The 21,999-nt window shown below is 47.5% G+C and overlaps 1 protein-coding gene across 1 annotated transcript in view; it reads left to right on the forward strand.

Moving 5' to 3' along the window:
• Positions 1–19,761, forward strand: part of RFX8 (regulatory factor X8) — a 52,105-nt gene extending 32,344 nt beyond the window's left edge. Inside the window, exons 2-11 of the mRNA XM_046660133.1 lie at positions 1,770–1,880; positions 2,479–2,532; positions 4,905–5,018; positions 5,852–6,002; positions 7,722–7,780; positions 9,285–9,441; positions 10,761–10,855; positions 13,736–13,850; positions 15,740–16,053; positions 19,532–19,761. Coding sequence (XP_046516089.1) covers positions 1,770–1,880; positions 2,479–2,532; positions 4,905–5,018; positions 5,852–6,002; positions 7,722–7,780; positions 9,285–9,441; positions 10,761–10,855; positions 13,736–13,850; positions 15,740–16,053; positions 19,532–19,708 — 1,347 coding nt within the window. The 3' untranslated portion in view covers positions 19,709–19,761. The remainder of the gene's footprint in view (positions 1–1,769; positions 1,881–2,478; positions 2,533–4,904; positions 5,019–5,851; positions 6,003–7,721; positions 7,781–9,284; positions 9,442–10,760; positions 10,856–13,735; positions 13,851–15,739; positions 16,054–19,531) is intronic.
• The last annotated feature ends 2,238 nt before the right edge of the window (positions 19,762–21,999 follow it).

The following is a 21,999-nucleotide window of genomic DNA, read 5'->3' on the forward strand; positions in this document are numbered from 1 at the left end:
CAGTTAACTCCATGGAATGTCCCCATTCTTCTTTTTTTTTTAAGGTATGCTTCTTTTGGTGATGAAAATTGGCCCTGAGCTAACATCTGTTGCCAATCTTCCTCTTTTTTTTTTCTTCCCAAAGCCCCAGTATATAGTTGTATATCTTAGGTGTAAATCATTCTAGTTCTTCTGTGTGGGATGCCGCCATAGCCTGGCTTGATGAGCAGTGCATAGGTCCCTGCCCAGGATCCACACCAGTGAACCCCAGGCCACCTAAGCAGAGCGTGTGAACTTAACCACTTGGTCACGGGGCTGGTCTCTCCATCCTTTTTGATGACCAAGCTGAGCATCACCCACGCCCGCACACTAGAAGTACTGTCCCTCAGACAACTCCTAATGAAGCCAACTTTCTAAAGTGGTGGGAACCAAACAGCACCCAATGGAGGTGACACCCTTTGGGCTGTCACTTTTCTGTGCTAATACGTTATGTATTTATTTAGACATCTATACCCTTACCTCATTCCAAAAATATTAACAAGGGGAGTTTAACTTGGCATCTTCACAATATTAAGAGCATAGTATGCATTTTTCCAGGGAGAGCGTCACTTGCTTCCATCAGATTCTCAAAGGGGTTCAGGACCACAAAAGAGTAAAGCAGTACAGATTTCAGGACACTGAGAAGACTGTTGAGCATGATCCCTGAACTCCTCCGATCCTCGCTGTGATATTGGTTGATAATGAGGGAACATGAGAGAAGGAGGAAGCCAGTGGTGCCTGTTCTGGAGTGTGTACAGCGCTGTGAGGGATGGTAACTGGTGCCACTCCCACCCCTGGGCTGCTCTGCCCTCAGGTGGCTTGTAGACAGGAGCATACTGCAAACCCAAATAAATGATCTAGTAAGCAAGATAGAAGTGAGTAGCTCACAGTACGTAAGAACTGAGAAAGCTAAGGCTGAAATACTGACCCTGAACTGTGCTGTCACAGAGCGAGCCATTAGATTGGAGAGAGAATGAAGAGGAAACTCACGCAAGCTGCAATCCACGTAGCAGGCTTTGCGGCTCAATTTCTAACTCATAGGAGTGATTTCATCCTACTCTATTGAAATGGAAATTATTCAAAAGAAGTCCCGGAAAATCCTGAAGAAATCATTTAAAATAAAATCGATGTCCTTTATTCAGCCCAGGAGCGAGCAGGCCTTACCTTGCTAAGAGGGGAGAGCCACGTGGATGATACAAGGAAGGAGTGTTGAGTTTGCTTTGTCCTTAATGGAAATATTTTACCATTTCGCAATTTGTTCTTCTAAAGGAAAGTCTGTGCCCCTCATTTTCCTTATTAGTTAGGCCCTGGGATTTCTGATAAAGTTAATCATTTTTGTAATACGGTCATAGATGCCCCAGACAAGACATGGTTTTCTTTCAAGGAGGGACAATTGTATGGATGAGAGTTGTAGAAATGTATTTGTGGCATTAAATTATTCAGAGATAATATTTTTATTGTGCGTTACTGTACAGCATTTGTAATATGTGGCCACAGGAGTGAAGCATTTGGGTAATTCATTAAATCCTAACTTCCCCAATGACGGTAGTCATAGGCTAACAGAGGAAGATTGGTATCATTTGGAATGAAACAAGGGGGAAAGTTGCTGGAATCAATAAAGTGTCCAGAGGTGTGGATGAAAGGTCACATAGAACATTAACCTATAGTAGCAATGTGATTATTACGTGGTTTATATGCAAGAAAATGCATTTTATTAAAAAAATAATAATCCATGTGTAAATGGTTTCTAGTGTGAAAATCATTCACCAATAAAGACAGACCCAGTCGGATTGCCTTTGTCTGAATTCAGGAGATGTCCACTCTGGGAGCAAGAACTGGCAAAAAAGTACTCCTACAGAACGGTAGGGTTGCGCGCATGGGGAGACTAATTTGTCAGGTCTTTGAGGCCTGGAGCAGTAAATGTCTTATTTTACCTGTGATCATAGTTGTAGTAGATGGAGTAGTATTTGCCTTCTCCCAGACCTGTGAGGACCAACATTTCCTCCTGGCTTGGTGGTGGTCAGGAAATTCGTGTCTTCCCCCATGTCCTATAGAAAGGTTCCTCCTGGGACCACTTTGTCATCTTCTAGAGTGGGGGCCTCTCCAGGACAAAGAAGGCAACAGTTACGTGGATGTTCTAGAAACTGGGACTGGGGAATATGGAGGGGGAAAATTGGGGTTTAGGGGGGAAGATGTCAAAGATTGGTGACCTTTATAGAGAGTGGTACAGACCCTGGAAATATATGTTTTAACATCAAAATTGAAGCTACATCAGTTTCAGGCCAGTAAAGTATGCCTTACTCCACATAAATAAAAAGTGTGGTCCCAGGGAAGCGCTTAGCTACGGGCATATCGGAATTGTAACATGAGCAGTTTCTAAGGGCTTCAGAAATGTCTTTGAGGATGAGTTCATTCTGGAAGTGGCCTGCAAACTAAAACAATTTTCCTTATCCTTCCTAGATGGCCTTTCTTGCTGATGAATACTGCAACTATTGTCAAGACATTTTACAAAACGTGAGGAACCAAGAACTTGAGAGGGTAGGGTTTTGTCTATAAAAATACAAGCATTTATGATTCATTGTTAACCACTTTACTTGAAAAGACCCCTCCAGGGATGTCTGGTGGTAATTCATTGCCCTGAAGTGCTTAGAAGGCAGCTGTTTGACAGTTAGTGTGTTCTTGAAGGTGATATTTTCATTCGGCTTAATCATTTGGAAATTTTCCAAGGTGCTAATCTAGATAACATTACACTTTAAATATAAACTCAGCTCTTCCTTTAGAATCTAATTCCAGCTGATTTTGAATAAATTATTGGTAATATTATTCACTCGGGAATTTTCAATAGTGCTGAAGGGCCATTTTATTGATAGATGCTAACTTCAAAAGGAGCAAGATTTTGAAGCAGGGTGATCCGACATGGATATTGTAATGAGTGGATTTTATTCTAGAACTGGCTGCGGAAAACGTGAATAAATCTTTTGCCCATTTTGAATTTTATCTTTTGCAATAGAAAATGGAAATCCAGGGAAACAAATTCACACTTAAACAAAAGGCTTTCTGATGCTTCAGTGTTCTAAGCACTTCAGCTTTGGTTGGTGATATTCATTCAGCAGGAGCATGGTTAGTACTTCCTCAGTAGAGAGCAGTACAGTGAGGGAGAGACCAGGATGTCTGCAGAATGGCCCCGGTCCTATTAATCCAATGTTGTAAATATCCACACACGTTGGATATATGATATAGTCCTTCCTTCCTTCATTCACTCATCAAATATTAACTTAATTCTTACCCTGTGACGAGCACCATTTCTGGAACTAGGAAGGTATTCTCCATAGGGCTTGAGAAGCGTAAAGTCTGGTACTGAAAGGAACAATATAAACCCAATTGATATGATACAATATGGCAAGTTGTAGACTAGCGGAATGATTAAGACTGCTCTGGGTGCCAGGAAGAAGAGGAACAGAGACAGCTGGAGAGTGCTCCCAAGAGGAAGCCATGTTGCTGCTGCCTCTGCTAGAAAAGCAGAGGTTCGACACACAAAATGGAGTAGGAAAGAGATTCCAAGGAGAATCAGTGATGCAGGCAATGGTCACAAGATATCCACAGGCATGACGTGACAAAAACATCACTATGGCTAGATTTTATCATCTCCACAGGAGAGAAGCTGGAGGGGAGGTAGGGAAGTAGGCTGGCCCTAGAAAGGGCCTCATATGCCCTGCAAAGAATTCCAATTTATTGAGAAGACACTGGGTTGCATCTCGGAGCAGAGAGAGTGGTGAGGAGGTTTTGTCATAGTCAAGGTGAGAAATGATGAGGGTCAGATCTGGAGCAGTGACAATGACATCAAAGAGAAAAAAGGACAAATTAGAGAGATATTTCTGAAGCAGACCAACAGGGTTTGATGACTTTGGACATGGTGGTGATGGAGTTAGCAGAGATGAGCCCGTGGGTGATGTTCCATTCAGACCCACCAGCTTCAAAAGGCCAAGCTCAAAAGTTACCTAGCTGAGAGTAACAGGATTACTAAATCCTGCTCAGCCCACTGTTGTGTTTTCTGTTAAATGCTCATGAGTCTCTCTGGAGACGTCTTCTCTAGAATTCCTGCCCCCATCACAGGATTTCAAATCAGGGCCCATCACCAGGTAATTCAAGAGTTGGCCCTAACTCCCTTGACAGCCTGCACAGGGGACTAGCTCCCTGCCTGGAGTCATTGGCTGGTGCTGGTTTCAGAGCTGCGATGCCTCAGAACATTTGAGCACGCAGAAACCCCAAAAAGCAAGAATCCTATTAGCTGACTACTCTGATTGGCCACCTGGCTCCATAATGGAACCTGAAAAGTTCACATGGGGAAAAATAGAGAAAAGGAAGGAAGCTGCCATTTTGTTCACATGCAAACGTTGTCCACCTCTGAGGAACCACACTGGTCCCCTTCTGCTTGCACAATCCTTAGGTGAATTCTAACTTGATGTCAAGGAGGAAGCATCCTTGATTCCATAGTTACACCTCTTTCTGAGCTGAGAAATAATTGAGGAGGTCAATCAGTCAGTGAACACTTATTCTAAACTATGGTGTGTGCCCCTGTGGCCTGATTCCCACTCTATTCTAATCAACAGGAGCCCCCTTGTGGTCAGAAATAGCCTTCCTTCCTCAAAAGTTCCTCATGAAAATTGGGTTCCATGTTATCCCATCCAACTGGAAGGCGCTCCCTGATGCGCTGCTGGGAAGACCACTTCTAAAATACAGCTTGGAAAAGCTGATAGGCCAAGCTTTACGTTAATTGGAATGAAATTCACCCCATTATCATTTGAGGCTGATTAAGTCTGTATGGGGGATTAGTCTCACCAGGCACAAAATGAGTTTTCAGAGATATGTTCTATTCCTTACATCAGGTGGAGGACTTGCTTACTTCCTTCTGGAAATCTCTGCAGCAAGACACAGTCATGCTGATGTCATTGCCTGACATGTGCCAGCTCTTTAAATCCTACGACGTACAGCTGTACAAGGTAGGAAGACATCCGTTTGAGTTGCTGGCTTGCACCCTTTCCAGAAATTGATACCAAATCCAAATGCTGGGCTTACTGCAGCCCTCCCTCTCTGCCGTCTCCTCTGGCCCACGATCCTTTTTAATCTTTCCCTAAAACTTAGCTTTTCTTTTTGAATTCAGTGAGAGTCTGAGTGACCTCATATAAAGAAAAAGCCAAAGCACGTGGTGAGCTAGGTTTCCAGTGACCGGTGAACCCAGAATTGAGTCAAAGTTCCTCCTCTGGTGATTTCAACAGAAGACTTTTTTAAATGAGTGATTGGAATAATTGCTGTGGAATATACATAATGCCAGGGCTTTTTGGTTTTGGAGTTTTTTTAATCTCTTGCTCTAGAGTGATTACTGTGGTTTGGGGGTCAGTTATATTTTCACTACAGTGTCTGTGGCGAAAATGTGTTCTCTTTAAGCTGGTCATGAACCCTTACCTTTTATTTTATTATTTTTTAGGAAACAATGCAGTGCTTCTAAGTTTTTAGCACAAAGGTTGAAAACTGGAGGCTGGGTTCAGCCCTTAAATATTTTGTTTTGACCTACCTATCATTGGCCAAAAAACACAGTATAGTGTTTTTTAAAATTTTGAATGAGTTATTGCTATTTTAAATTTTTTGAAAAAATTCAAATTGCTGCCTCACCAGCCTGATGTCCTGCCCAGTGAGCAGTGGTGAGGGCTGTGTGGCGCCTGCCCCCTCGGACCTCCTTTCTCTGAGTTTGTGGCACCCGTGACCCTTGGCCACTGGTAACTAACGGACGCCTGCACTGGCTGGCGGTCACGGTGTCTTGACACTTTCGTTGTAGGGAATTGAGGACATTCTCCTTCATGACTTTTTGGAAGATGTCTCGATTCAGTACCTGAAATCTGTCCGGTTATTTAGTAAGAAATTTAAGCTGTGGCTACTTAATGCTTTGGAAGGTTTTCCAGCCCTCCTACAGATCTCCAAGCTCAAAGGTAGGTTTCTATGAAAGGAGGAAAGGAATTCTGGGAGAGTGGATGAAGTCTCTCGCTTTCAGACTGGGGTGCGACGTCTCAGCTGTTGTGTCCCTCTTTTTCCCCTCATGCACTAAACTACAGTCCACAGGCCTGACCTCCTCAGATCTTCTGGCTTTTTCTTTAGTGCTGAGGATGGATTCTCATGCTGGTCCATCCATACCCTTTTACCTATTCCCCCTTTTGAATAATGGCATGGACGTTTGGGAGGTCCAAGGGGTTAGAGATGTAGGAAAGATGCGCTGACTGTCGTAAAGGCGAGGGATAAGCTGGCGTGCCTTCCACCGCACCGGGCTCCCTCCTTCTGAAACCAGCTTCCCAGGGCAGCCAGCAGTTCCGGCTCCTTGCTCACTCAAGGCCGGCTGACTAGGGCAATAGCCTTCTGCCTCTTTGTGCTCTGTGTAGCCTCACACTGGGAATTTGATCCCAGTTTGAGCCACTTGGAAACTTTCACATGGCCACACTGGGCCCACAGGCCTGTGTGGTTGCCAGTCAGGAAGGCGGCAGGGAGGCCGTGCTGCAGAGAGAAAGGGAGTCTGCGACTTGCTGTGAAAGGGGGTCCTTGAAAGGGGCAGACGAAGGCGCGCTCCGGTTTTCCGTGGCCACTTCCACACCTGTCCTAACTAAGCCCTCCGTCTCTCTCTCTCCCTCCTCTGGGCTACTTCAGTGGCTTCCTAGTTGATCATCTTGCCTCAACTGCCTCAGTCATGCTCTCCTTCCACACCCAGTGATCATTCTAAAACAGTGATTTGATCAGTTAACAAGCTTCCGTGGCCTTGATGCCCAGGGTCTGTCCCCTTTACTCACCATGCAAAGTCATCCACTGCTTGGCCTCTAGCCCCATCCCTGGCTTCATCCCCTGAGGGACCCCCACTGCTCTCCCACCAAGACAAGACTAGTTGTCCCCCCAGAAAGGCCCTTATTCCTGCTGCTGTGTGTGCCTAGACTGCCTCCCCCACCCCCATCCCCCAGACTAACTCCTACTTACGCGTTAAAGCCCATCTTCTAAGTGAAGCTGTCCCTGACGCCTCCTCCCAGGCAGGCCTCTCCCTCCCCTGAACCCCTCACCTTCTTCTTCCCTGTGCTCTCACCTTGCCAGGGAGCACTCACCTGCAGTTGGGAAGTCGTTTGCATATCAGTGACCCATCCTCCGAGGGTGGGCCCCTGGGGGTGGTGGGTGTCCTCCTCTATTCAACTCTGCAGACACCCAGCCGACACTGCTGGAGCGAACGCGGCCTGAGTGTGTCCTGTGACTATTTGTCAAATGCACAAATGAGAGCACCTCGCCTCTTTATGCTTCCTCTTTGCATCCTTCCTTTGCCACTGAGTGTTTCAGAGGAGAGCACTGTAGAGAGGAGAAAGGTGGGGGGACTCAGGGTTCCTGGGCACACCCCTAAACTCCTTTGAGCAGGCGTGTCCGATCCTGGGATTACATGATCTTTCTGGCTGGTGGGGTGGATTTTAGCCAAGTGGCCCCAGAACCTCCTCACCATTTGTGAGAGGGCCAGTGGGCAGTGGAAAGACCAGTATGCGCGGAGGCCTCACTGTGGAGGGCAGTGTGGAAGCTGCGCCTTCCTAGGCAAATGTGAGCGCCTTCTGTATGCGCCTCCCCCTCCCTGCTCCATTCATAGAACTTGAGGTTATAGTACCAATAACGGCCATGTGTATTGCTCTCAACAGAAGTTACCGTGTTTGTCAAAAGACTGAGAAGAAAGACATACCTTTCCAACATGGCAAAGGTAGGTTTCAGCCGGCCAGACAGGCAGGAACACAGCAGGTCTCGCACTGAAGCACGAAGGCTGCAAGTGTCCCCTCAGAGGGGGCGGCAGCTCCCCTGGCAGGGAGGCCGTGTCCAGCCCCGGGAGGGCAGAGGGCAGACATGACAACCTTGCTGGCCACTGGCTGGGAAGGCCTGGTAGGCCTGAGGCTCTCAGCTAGAAGCCCATCCCTTCCTTCCTCCTCGGAAAGGTTCCAACCCCCAGGGCTGGCCCCGGGAAGGACAGAAAGCAGGGCGAGCAGGTCAACGTTGTACGGTTCCAGAGGGAGGCCCCACGAGGTGCCCACCTGGCCCAGCCAGTGTTGGAGGTGAAGGGGAATCATAACAGAGCCTGGGACAGACAGGCAGACAAACCCCTCACCCTGTTTGTGGCCCTGTGAACTCCGTGTGTCGGGGCCGCCAGATTCCCCAGCTCTGACATTCTCACTCCTGGGGGGACCGACCATGTACCGTCAGTGTTAGAGGAAGGTAGAGAGGGGCTGAAAAAAAGGTTCTATAAGGCTGGCGCGTGGGCCACCAAGGAGTCACCAGATCGGGATGGAGCTGTGACCTCTGCTCAAATCAGTCCCAGCCCAGGGAGCCTCAGCCAGACTTCCATTTCCCCATCTCATCCTCCCGGCACAGACCTCTCCCTAGACTCCGAGCTCCCGAGGCAGTTTCTAGCGTATGCGCTCATGGCGCGTCTGGTTTCCCAGTGCTTTCCCATTCCTGGCTGGGTCAGCCAGTGATGCTCTGCAGCAAGACCCTCACACAACCCAACTCAAGTAGTAGGCTCCGGGTCTAGAGCTGGCCCTTGCTCTGAATTGTGTCTTCACACTTATTGTCACTTGAGAAAGTTCACTGACCGCCAAGTGTCCTCAGCCTCCTCCTCTGGAAAATGGAGGTGGCGTAGCACCTAGTCCTAGGGCTGGTGTGAGGACGACCACTGCTCATCCTATGGACTCTGAAAATGGAAGGCATTGAATTGGCCCCATTGGACAGCTGAGGAAATCAGCTCCCAGAGGCTAAATTCGTTGCCCAGGGCTCCCAAGAGGAAAGGACAGAGACATCTTCTGAATCCCCGCAGCCACCCTCCAGAACTGGCCAGCACTGTGGCTTCCTCAGAGCCACGCTCTTTCTGCAGAGCTGGGTCACCCACTGCTTTCCTCTCGAGCGTAGTTGAGGCTCACTGAGTGGGGCACGGAGAATGAGAGACAGGGAGAGGAAGAGCTGTAGTGCCCAAGAGCCCCAGACGTCTGCCTGTGATCAGAAGCGCTCGAAATGCTGATTTTCGGAGAGGCAGTTTTACAACGCATGAAATTCGAACATGTTAATGTCACTTAGGAGTCCATTTTAATGGGTAATACTCAAATCCGCTTTTCTTTCTCCTCAACGACAAAGAAGTCTTGGTAATTCGGAGAGGGAGGATTAGGCAAAAGTAAAAGGACAAGATTTAACTAAAGATTATACTTCCGCGTTATCTTTAGACTATGAGAATGGTGTTGAAAAATAACCAGAGGGTCCACATCCTGAAGTCAGACGTACGTGCCATCATTAGTCAAGGGCTTCCGGATATTTCTAAGAAAGCCCTGCCGAGTAACCTGAGCTGCGTGGACGAGCTGGAGAAGAACACGGAGATGAAATGTAATCTTCCTTCTGCCGCTTACTTTACCCTAGTGTTTGGGATAGATTTGGGGCTGGCATGGCCATCACTAATTTACAAATTTCTTAATAGAGGTAGAAGGTAATTTACTCTTTGATATTATAATTTATCTGCTCACACATCTCTTCCTGCGGGGCGAGGAATGCCCCAGGGAACGCTTTTCCAAGGCCTACCCAAGTGTCTGGGGGGCTGCGAGTGCTAATACATGTTTGTTGAGTGAATGAATGAACAGATGAGTGTGGTTGCTGCCTGACAACGTTTCTTTCTGGAGATCAGCCTGGCGTGTCTCCTTTGGAAAAAAACTTCTGCATCCATCTTCTACATGCACGTTCAACAGTGTCTCTTCTATCCTGTCTCAATTGGATTGAGTTAGCTCTCCACCTTGCAGACCCTTGCCCCTCCCAGGCCACTGGCTCCCCTAGAAATCTCAGATGCTGCCCAAGCCCGCTCATGCCCCTAGCCCAAGCCCAGGGAAATCTCGGATGGCATGAGGCTCTCCTAGGGGTCTGCCAGGCCGCTCCAGCCTGCCCAGGGCTCCTGTACTCCTGTTAGCATCCTTGTGTGCCCTTCCAAGAGGGCACAGGCCGGCAGGGAGACTGCATGTGGTAGCCACTGCTGACACTGGCAGGCAAATGCTTGAGGGGTACCTGGAAGATCCTCCAGATGCACGCTGACCAGCCTCGGCCAGGGCCACGGCACCTCAGTTTTCTAAACTCTGCTTGGTACGTGGCGGCACTCAGAGAGGGAAGCGGCCAAAAGCTGGTCTCTTCCTCTCTGTGCTGTCTGTGGAGGTGGAGGCCCCACGGCCCTCGGGCACACATGCCCGGGCTCCACCCCCCAGGTCTGTACACACTGAGTCTATAACACCAGGCAAGGCGCTCGGCCTCCCTCAGCGGCTTTGATGTTCACCATCGGCTAAAGGACATTAATAAACCACCTCTTTTGTGAAAACGGCAAGGACGGGTGAGGTCACGTCTGCATTGTGTGTTGAGCTCATCTGAGGCCAGGTTCACTGTAATTACAAGGTGCAGTTATTATTTCAAAATATCTCTTCCCATTTCAACAAGTGGCAAAGGTGGTTCCTAAGAGGCCAGCCCCTATGACTCTGCACTAGATGACCACAAGGGTGACAAATCCAGCCGTAGAATGCATCCTTTGTGTTCAAAATGAGCGCCAGGCCGCAGGGAATTCCTTTGAACTGCTGTTCAGATGTCACCCCTAGAGCACCTAGCATACAAATACCTACAGAAAAATTCTGCTACGGTGCTCCCAATCTTTGTGTGTGTGTGTGTTTTTATAGGTTTAAGCAGTTTGATTTCTTTGCTGGGGACGTCAACAGACCTCAATGTATTCCTGAATTGTGTATCTTCAAATCTCCAAGCAATCGTCTTCCAGGTACAAAACCGTGATTTTTTTTAAAGGGAAGAAATGGGTGTTGATCATTTGAGCTATATTATAGCACCAAGTGTACATGAGCTGGAGCAATGAAAAAGAGTTCTCTTGGCCAGAAATGTGTCAAGGCTGGTGGGGGTGTTAATGACAGGGAAGTCGTGTGTCACTCCTGTAGCAAGGCAGGAATCAGAGGCTGGTGCATCATGCAGATGTGCGTTTGTGGGTGGGCGAATGTGTGCATGGGTGAGCAGTGCTCAGGAGAGTGTGTGTGTGCAAGTGAGCATGGATAAGCATATGTGTAGTTGTGCACAGGTGAGTGTGTGCGTGCATAAAGAGAGACTGGATAGGAGGAACCTTGACTGTGTGCAGGGAACAGTGGTTGCCTGGGTATTTGCAGAAATGGCCCAGTAAAGAGTCAGGCTTGATTTCGCAAAATCAAAAAATGAATTGATTTTGGATGTGGGTGAATTTGGTCCTTCTGGTCAACATATCACTTGGGAGTTACCTCAGTACGGTCCTTGGCTTGATTGTCATCATCTTCTGCATCAGCTCTCACGCTTCACAGGCTGAGAGTGCTATCAGAGACAGCCACAGCACCCTTGCCCCAGTGGGCCCACAGTGCATGGATGGGTGGAAAGCCATGCATTAAAACTTAGACCAAAGCAAGGCAGCCCAGCACCTCCCACCCTTGAGGCACCGTCCTCTGAAGGCTGAGACCATTAGGAAAGGCCTTGATGAGGAAGGTAGGACGTAAACTGGGTGGATAGGATTAAAATAAGCTGAGAAAGGGAGACAGTGTTCACGAGAGAGAATGGCATGAGCAGAGTGAGCATATGGGAAAATGGAGGACCTATTTAGGGAAGAAGAAACAGACATCTCTGGAGTGGAGAGCAAAGACGTGGAGGGCTGATCCCAGAACGCAACTTGGGGCGCTCTCCTTTAAGCCTCCGGTCACATTTCTTTCTCTCCTTCTTCCTCCTCACCTGGCCTTGTCCGTATGCCTGTCCTCACAGTCAAGAAAGGGCAGAAATAACAACCGAGTCCACAAAGACCGGAGGGAGCATTGGGGTCTTGAACCTCATAGAGAGGAACCAGAAAACTCCTCAGGAAGGAGCTTGGAAGCTGGTTCCAACCCTTGGCAGGTGTCTGTTTCCATTCTTTCCTTCTTGGAAATAATCGTTTCAGATTCTGTATGGTTTTTATTCCTCCTCGTTGGTCTTCGGCAAAGCTTATTGATAACAGTGGAACGTGCTTAGAGCTGCATTGCGGAGACGTTAATTCATCTGATAGGTCGTCACTGATAGAAGCTTTCAATCCTCTGTTCTTTGTTGTGGACACTCGCTCAGCCTCTAACTGACCAAGATGAGCCCAGTGAGACCACTGATACCAACCCTGCCGTGAGCAGCCCGGCAGGCGCATCCCACGTTTTAGACCACGTTAACACTACCTGCTTCCCAGGTCTCTATCATCATGTCTTCAGCCTTCACAAATGAGGCATGTTAGAAAAATGGAACTGCATGCCTTTGAAGGGCTTGTTTTTGTAAAACAGCTTGGCTGATTAAAAAACAGACCATTGTCAATAAAACACTCAGACGGTTAAAATGTAAACCCTCGGGCTTGTCCGAGATGACTAATGGCTCCAGCTGCCGGCACCTGGCGTCACGCTGGCTGGCACAGGGCAGTGTTCATCCATGTCATGGGTTTCGTTCTCCTGGTCCTTGTGCGGTTCAGGCCCAGAGTAATTTCTAAATGTAGGAAGCTGAAGTGCCACACTGGGGGCAGCGGAGGAATGCTCAGTACTGTGTATGGTTCACATCTGAACATTCGTGCAGAGAGCGCTGATGGCCCAGACCTACTTCACGTGATGCTTTGAGAAAGTGTCCCTGTGTTTGGCGAACACCAGGGTTCCTCCTGAGAGCGCCCTTTCAGGTGGTCAGAAACACCAGCCCAGGAGGTCACAAGTCGTGGGGGGAGGATTCTGCGACTGAGGGGAGTTCACAGGCACCCAAAGCCCAGGGCGACCCTTTGGTACCCGGAGGGCTTTCGATGGGAGCAGAAGGGCAGAGAAGCAAAGGTGAGAAAGGGCATTTCCTCGTCTAGCTAGTCTCTCCATCTCTTCCTCAGAGACTTGCGGTTGAGCTGGTGGGTGGTCCAACGGGATATGACGAGACTTAGGAGGGGCTTCAGGGCCATTCATTCCAACATGTGCATGTGAAATTCATGAGACTCCATTGGTTTGTAATTCATTTAAGTGTGGTCCAAGGCTACGCTCAATCTAGATGGATGGTTTCTTAGTATGCATGCAAAGGCATCTCACCAGTACCCAGTTTAGTGCCACTCAGGCTGTCAGATGACCTCAGCTCCGCTGGACAGACAGGCGGGACCTTGCGGTCCTCAGATAATTTGCGTGGCACAGTGGCCAGCTTTGAGCTTTTCAAAATCAGCACCACCACTTGTCATTATTATGGGATTCTGTCCCACTTTTTCACAATATCCGACTTGGCAAGTGTAGAGCAGCCGCTGACCCTCTCGATAGCGGCTGCCGGGGGCCGTCAGGAGGGCTCCCCTGCAGGGTTTCTCTGCCGCGCTTCACAAGCGACCTCCTTTTTAAAATTGTGTGGGATTATAAAAAGAGGTAGGCCAGTTTCCCGCCTCCTTCCTTCTCTCCATCAGCTTCAAAGGGTTCTGCTCTGGAATCACCTCCCCAGGAGACGGAGCAAGATGGGAAATAGGCTCATGTGCCACTGCCTCCGTCATTTCCCCTTCCTCTTCTCTTTGGCCACTTGAAAATGTCCCTGCTCACAAATGTGTGCATTTGTAAACGTGCTGTTCTGGTTTTTGTCATGAACCTCGGCATTTTTTTTTTTCAAAAAAATGTAATAGCCAAGCAGAAGCAAAGAGGAGTTTATCGAATTGGCCGCCAGCTTCCAGCTAAGATGGAATTTTCTTCTCACCGCTGTGAGCAAAGCCATGACCCTCTGCCACAGAGACAGTTTCGGTAAGTCAGAGAATACAAAACATTTTGCATTCTACCTTTTAAAAATGTTATCATAGCTTAAGGATTTTCCATATTTCTATGTAGAATCTAGTCAGCTTCTTTTAACCTTTTTATGTAAAATACAACACAGACACGGAAAACCACAATCATCTTTCTCTTTTCTTTTTTCATTTTTTTTCTTTTTTGGTGAGGAAGATTGTCCCTGAGCAAACATCTGTGCCAATCTTACTCTATTCTGTATGTGGGTCACCACAACGGTATAGCTTGAGGAGCAGTGTGTAGGTCCACACCTGGGATCCGAACCCAGAAACCATGGGCCACCAAAGCAGAACATGTGAACTTAACCATACGCCACCAGGCTGGCCCCATAATAATATTTTTTTAATGGCAACATGATAACCCATCAAACAGTTGGACGGTGCTTCACTTTCCCGTTCCATCATTGTCAGATGTGTAGGAAGCCTCCAACGCATCTGTTTTTGGATTGTGTGCATTGGGACATTTTGAGAACAGCACCGAGGGAGACAACTGAGATGGACAAAAAATGGGTTCTGTGGGGCTCCCATGCTTACCTGTCAGGAGCAACAATTGAGAAAGTCGCCATGGTATGCAGGTGGTGGAAAGAGTGAGGTAGTATCCATTTTGCAAACGTTCTGGTCAGATAGGTGGTCCTTCTCTGTGGGACAGGGTCCCATCTGTCACGTCTGTGCCACGGATGCAGTGTAGGAGAGTATAGAAAGGACAGTTCACCACTGAGCCCTCAGCCCCATGGAAGGGATCGTTCATTTCAACAGATCTTTACCGTGTCCCTACGTAGTCTCAGGCACCTTCCTGGGCATTGGGCATACAGCAGTGGACAGACAGACAGTCTCCACCCCTCTGAGCTTACACGCTAATGAGTGTGAGTATTCCCTGCTCCAGAGGGCTGCCAGACACCCTCACAGCAGGTAGGCAGAAGATGGAAGAGAAGACAAGCTCTATTCTAGATCAGTTTTGCAAATACTCTGGAGCTCTTTTGAGGTTGCTGCTGTAAGCTAGGTATAGGCAACACCCATTTCTAATGAGGTCCTCCCTTTCATGAAGTCCAAAATGGCTCTGCTTTATGCCACTGCTCTTCCAGAGCAAAGTGATAGAGCAGAGTTCATGTGCAATTGCAGAAAGAAATCCAGCCCTGTAGTGGTTGCTGCCCACCCCAACGCCCCTAATCCCTCTGCCTCTACCCTCTTTGGACCTCCATACGAAGTCAGAGTATTCATACCAGCACTTTTTCCTGTTGACGTGAACCATGGTTTCACAAGGTTAAATAGGCCAGGAGTGTCCAGCTGAGTCACGTGCCATTCTGTCTCCCATGCACAATCTCCCTAGTGACAGTCCTTGCATGCCCACGTGAGAGAAAGTCTCTGAGTGCTGAGCACCAGCCAGCCTCCCTGCCCCACCTCCCTCCCCAGGAGATGCAGCGGCACAGACAGTGACAGGGGAAAGGCTGTCCGCACTTGGCCTCCGCGTCTCCTCCCAGCCTCTCCCTTACTCTCCGCCTGCCAACCCCGGGAGGCTGAGGGCACACGCTCCAGCTCTGCGAGGCACCCATTTTTCTGTAGGGTTTGCTTTCTCCCATCTCACACTAGATGAGTTCTAAGTTCCCTTTCCTGGCTCTGGCTATTTCGCTCTCTGTGCTTTCTGTCCAGAAGCTGCCTCTGGACAGGGCTCTCTGGGTCTGGAACGCCGCATGGTGATGGGCCCTGCCCAGGACGCCCCAGGAGCAGCTGGAGAAGTGCGGCTCTCATACACAGGAGTTAAAAGCCCCAGAAAAGTTGTTCGCTTTGCAGTGATCTGTTTGTCCATCTGTCTATCTATCTAATTATTCCTTTCTGGTTGTTATTTAAATGTAGGCTCCTGGCATCTGTTTCATTTGCTGCTTCTGGAATATGTGATCCATATTCTCCAGTCGTGCATAGAAGAGGAAGAGGAGGACAACGTGGGAAACTTTAAGGAAATGCTCCCAGATGACCAGTCTCTCATCCAGCCAGATGAGGCAATTGTCCACCCTCCAGATTCTTTACCAACTCAAGACTATGAAAGTCCAAGTGTGGATCCACCCTGGGTGTCGCTGAAACACGTGAGCCAGAGCCGAAGTCCCGTGGGTGTGAGCAGTGTGGCTCTCAGTGTCCTGGGCTTCCTGGTCGACACTGCCACGGGCAATAAGGTACAGACACGGGGGCCCCAGCTTCTGTCTGCACAGCTTTTAAAGGGCAATAAGAACTACCAGGTGGTTGGGAAGCCCATAGAGATCACATGGTCCAAACAGTGATACAGGATTCTGGGTTCATCTTTGCTCTAGGTGATTTTTCCAGAAGTGATGATAGTAGCTTATCTGTTGACCGCTGATTGGCTCAGGTTTGTGGTGCACTGACATATGCCTGGCATGGTTAGAGATGGGGAATATTTGGATGGCCTGGGTCTGGCCTTCCCAGAGCTTACCTGGCACGGTTAGACTCACTGAACATAGATCACCACAAGCCACTAAATGGAGTGGTATGCACGGAAAATGCCTCTGGCATTCAAAAAAGAAACGTTGAATAGTCTGAATAAAAAGGATTTTTAAAAGATAGAATCGGGGTACATCTTGAAAGATATAAAAATAGGAATTGCTATTTATCTATCACACTACTATATAGCCTTTCTATACATTATCTTGAAACCATACAATCCTGCAGAGTACCCGTTCTCATCATTTTCATGCCATGGATAAGGAAACTGAGGCTCAGAGAAGCTATGTGACTTGCACTAAGTCACACAGCAAGTAAATAGTGGAACAGAGACTAGAGCCCTGGGCTGCTTGATCTCAAGTCCATTTTTCTCCTGCAACACTAGATCAGAGGAGGGTGGTCCGTGCCCTGCCGAGGGAAGCAGGACACAAGAGGGCAGAGATGGGGCCTTGAATGCCAGGAAGAGGAATGAGACTGATGCAGGAAGGAACTGAAACTCCTTGGTGATGCAGACGGGGGGGAGTGGGCTGGCTTAAAAAAAATCTTGACAACAATTGTCTTAGTACCAATTTCTAGAACTTGTATATGCATGTTCGGAAGTCTAGCCACTATGTAAGCGCAGTATTTCTTTTGTACCCACGAGTCCCCCTATTGAGTAGATGAGGAGCTGTGCTTAGCAGGGGACCATTAAAAGCAGTGGCATTGCTCTCACCTTGTGCTCATAGTGGTCCTGCCCATGGGAATGAGTCACAGCCTGAACTGTTCATGGCCTACAATCCTCAAAATTACCAGAACTTTCCGGGGACCTTTCCTTCTCGAACAAACCCTCATTCCAAGTTCTCCAGAGCGCAGAGAACCTGGCCAATGAGGCATGAAATAGTGAAATACTGGCCCCAAATCAGGAGCCCAATGGGGCAAGGGTGGGGGAACTGGGACACCTTAGAAGAGGAGCAGCTGGGGCAGCACAGGCACCATTCACAAGCTGGTGTTTCAGGGCTGATGGCTCTCAGGGCCGAAGGCCCAGTCAATCTGAAAAAAGGACTGGTTGGCCAGGCTGTGCCCAGGAGAGTGTCTGTCCCTGCTCCCTGACCCTCTGGAGAGAATACCCCATCCTGACAACAGGGCCCTGCAAGGGCTGTCCCGTGGGGAGCTCACCTGAGCACAGTCTGGAGCACGCCGTGGAGCCCTAACAGGACAAGCATCTGTGCTGGACGCTCAGCTCAGCTCCAGGTGTGCAGATCTCTCCACTCTCTGGTGGGGCGAGAGCTAGGACTGTGGACAAGTGGACATGCCCCTTGGTCACCAAGTTAACCAGGAGTAAACTTCTGCCTCTTCAGCCACCGTTGGAAGCAGGTGGAGAGCAGACACTGATGGGCTCCCTGTGCTGGGCATTTAAATGCGTCATTTCAGCAACCCAGTGAGATGGTGTTCTCATTGCACCTGTTTCACAGAGGGAATAACTGAGGCTGATGAGGGGTTGAGTAATGTTCCCGAGGTCACCTTGCTGATACTTGGCAGAGCAGGGATTCAAACCTCCTAGACCTCCTTCCAAGACTGTCCTTTCCCAGCACCCTGTCTCTCCCAGAGGGTACTACCATGTGCTTTAATTCCAAAAGTGGCGAGTGGGGAGTAAATTAAAAATACCTTCCACTCTGATGACTTGGGGAAATAAATGGGCAGTTCTGGCACATGAGTTCCTGAGTTCAGATTCCACACCTCCCACTTCTTAGCTGAGAACCTTGGGCAAGTTTCTGGATTTATCTGTTCCTCAGTTTCCTTATCTACAAAAGGGGAATAATAATCTCCAATTTCATAGCATTGTTATGTGGTTTAAATAAGTTAATTGTTGTAAAATTCTTAGAACATAGTAAGTACCCATAGCCACCAGTCAGCGTCGTTATTTCTCCCACAAAACCTCCTAATCTGAGCGCTTTTCTGTAAATTCTCCACGCGAGCCCCTGCCAACTCTGAAGTTCATTGTAACGGGGCTTGACCTGTGTTTCATTGGTGGAAACAGTAGAGAAGGTATTAAATACTTAACTGGACTACATAACAAAGCAATACAAGCAGAAGAATATCAGATAATCCAAGGTAATATGCCTTGGAGATTAATTAACCTGCTTCTGCTCGCGCGTGCCTGCTGAATTAGCTATAATGGCTTCAACAGCCCAGCACCGAAGGTGACGCGCATCTAATTCCCCTCGAATTCATTATTGAGCATTTGTGCGCATCAGCAACAAAAAGCCAGCCCCTCTGTGGCCCATCTGCGTTCCTCTGCCCCCAGTTACTGCCCCATTCAGCTGCACACCTGTGCCAGCCTCCTCTGAACAATTTCGCGCCGCCCTGCACCTCCCGTAACCACTGAGGTCAGCATTCAGAGTTGTCGTCTCCATCTGTAGCTCTCCTGCCCTCTAGCAACACTCAAATAGGAAGACGCCAAGGCGTGTTGAAGAATTAAGTAAAAAATTATACTGATGTGAAAGAATATGCTTTTAAAAATTATGCTGTGCAGTTTTCACTTTAGGCTGTGTACTCAAGGATTAAAGCATAGCAAGATGATTAAAAACTGACTGACTCTTCAGCTTTAGGGTAAAGGTGAAGACAGTTTTTTTGAGAGAAGAAAAACATGTTTTCATTGAGTTGAATTTAGAGAGAAAGGGTGAGAAACGTACTTCAGTTATTCTTGCATTTGAGGTTACCTTGTGCACATCTTTGTCAAAGCATATTAGCTTGTGGGGAGTTTTTTGATGAAATCAGACCCAGAAAATAGATCTCTATCAGTTTGAAAGTAATCGTGTCCAAGGATTTGCCAATCTCCCGAGTACCCTGGGAGCTAAGGGAAGAATGGCATGTTATCCGTGTTTCTCTGGTAGGAAGACTTGCTTAGACAAGTCAGATGCCTTACCTCAGACCTGGCGCTTAAGCTGACATCATAATCTGTGAATCTCTCAAAGTTATTCCTACTCAGTCAAGTGTCAGTTCAACCAGTGACTGTGTTCATAGATTTTCCCTCCTTATCTACTGGTCTGTTTGATGGATGGTGGAGGGGGGTTTTTGTAAGAACTTGAGCCAACGATGTCAGCTCAGAACTGAAGAATTAGAAGAACGAGCAGAATTCATGTGGTAGGTCCTGCAACAGGGAATAGTACAACTTGCTCTTTTTCTCTTTTCCTTTTCAACGTTCCTCCCTTGCAGCTCATCCAGGTGTCATTGGAAGACAGAGCCACCGAGAGCACGGTCAAACTCAGCCTTCCTCTGGGACAGGAGGCCCTTGTGACCCTGGAAGATGGACAAAAATTTGTGATTCAGATATCAGATGTACCCCAAAGCTCTGAACATATTTCTTTCGGGGAAAGCAATGCTGATATGTAAGATTATTTATTTGAATAGGACATGGGAAAGTATAGATTTTCATTCTTAAAAATATATTAAATGCTAAAGCTTTTGTATTCAGAAGAAAGATTTTATGTACATAATAGATGTAGCCTTGTCTATTTTATGTTTAGATATATTTCAAGGAGTTGGTTTTGATGAAACGTATAAACTGATTTGGAGAATAATTTTTGCCTCTGTTGCTTTTCTTTGGGGCTTTCCAAGAATTTCTCTTTGGGGAATTAAAGAGCAATTTGAGATAGCTCGTTGGGAGTAAAGAAACGGATAAATCTCCAGAGAAAGATAAAGTTTGAAGAATACAAACTGGTACTAGCAGGAAAAGGCCAATGGTGATATTTTTCTTCCCCTTGGTGGTACCCCAATCAAAACAGAATTTGTAGAAAGATCCCCTCAGGCAGTGAGGAGCAGAAGGAAATTCAATTTGATGGCGCTGTTGGACGTGCTCACGGATCCATTAAGCATCCCCACTTTCTCTGGTTCGCCACCGCAGCTCTCTGAAAGCAAGCTTGAATTTTGAATCCCACAGTGTCTGCGACAAATGAGGATGCCCTTCTTTGAATTCCTTTTTATTCCTCCCTTTGCAGGAAAATCCTAAAAAAATATTGAAACTAAGAATAGATCATTGTTAAACCAGATTCATTTTTATGTAACTGGTTATAATATTTAAAAGGAATTTAACAATTCATGCTTAGCATGATTTCTGGTCTAAGTAGAAATGTTAGAGAATACTTTATTGAGCTCCTATTACATAAGAAATAAATTAAATTTTCCTAAATGCTTGGAAATTTTAAAGAAACATAAGAACTGTGTGTCACGAGATTCATTAAGAATTATTCATTTTTCTGGTTAAAAAAGTAGTCCTATTTTAGAGCCCTGTACCTCTACATTTAGTATGTTATTTCATTTTGTAAGCTGTCTGGGAGTAGCTATTTGTCAAAGAATAAATCAGAGCTGTTCCTTTGCTCACGGTTAGGTGACTTTGCGAGTGATTTGTTGGCTCACATGTAAGTAGACAGATGGGGGCCTGAGTCAAGGAACAAAGACAGCAACAAGATTTCTCAGTCTGGGAACAGTGACATTTTGTTTGCATATTTTGGGGTAAGCTGATTCTTTGAGAGCTAGCAGAGGGCATTCTGTCCTGGCAAAGGACAACCAGGATGGTCAAAGAAAACGATTCAATTGTTTATCTGTAGGTTAGAAGTTAGGACAGGGGATGAGGGTGGGTGTAACAGAGAGGAGAGGAAGGGGCTTCTGGGACCCTCGTAGTGTTCAGGGTTCTTGGTCTGGGGGTGGCCATACAGTGTGTTCACCTTGTGAAAATGTGTCACAAAGTTTACAACATGATTTGATTGCTTTTCTGCATATGTCATGTATGAAGTGCATTTTAAAGAATAGAAGGCATCACACACATTATGGGGATTGTGTTGGAGGTTCTGGTGGAAGAGGGCTAAGAAGCACACGGAAGGAGGCCAGAGGAGGCGAGCCGGGTTTGAAAAGCCGCCGGGGCCACTGAGCGCTAGTGTAGGAAGGGAACTGCACCTGCCACAGGCGTCTTTGTTTGTCCCTCCTGCTTGGCTCCAACTGCCTGATGAGGCCGGGCAAGGAGACAGAGACTCCAACCGCATCCTCCTCCCCACCACCATTCTCAGCCAGCAGAGGGGAGAACCTTCTATCTTTGATAAAGTTTTGACGTTTTGATTGTTACACCAGACTGGACATCCTAATTACTTAACAGAGATGGTTCTTACACTTGAAAGTAACTGGTGGTGAACATTAACGTGAACATGGACACGAACAAGAACTCACTCTAGCCCTCCCCCAAACTTGGGATTTTTATCCAGGAGCCAGAAATAATCCACAGAGCAGGTGGCAAAGATTGTTTTCTGCTTACATCATCTATCAATCCACAATTGCAGCATAACAAACTAATCCTTCATGGCTTAAAACAGCTGCAATTCATATATTATTCCTCACCAGTCCACAGGCTGCTTGGATGGTTCCGCTGATCTGGGCTGGACTTGGCGAGCCTCAGCTGGGCTCGCTCAGCCATCTGCTGCCCCTGACAAGCTCGCTGGGGGCTGGCTGGTCTAGGATGGCCTCCACCGGGATCACTCAGCTCTTCTCTGTGCATCTTCCACATCCCTCCAGCATGCAAGCTGTGCATGTTCTCATGGCAGAAGTGGGGTCCAAGACAGCAGAAGTGGAAACACCCAAGCACGTTTTCACACCTCTGCTTGCATCAGCACGTTCCTGTCTCATTGGACAAAGCA

This window comes from Equus quagga, chromosome 5 (genome assembly GCF_021613505.1).
Source record: "Equus quagga isolate Etosha38 chromosome 5, UCLA_HA_Equagga_1.0, whole genome shotgun sequence".
NCBI classification, from domain to species: domain Eukaryota; kingdom Metazoa; phylum Chordata; class Mammalia; order Perissodactyla; family Equidae; genus Equus; species Equus quagga.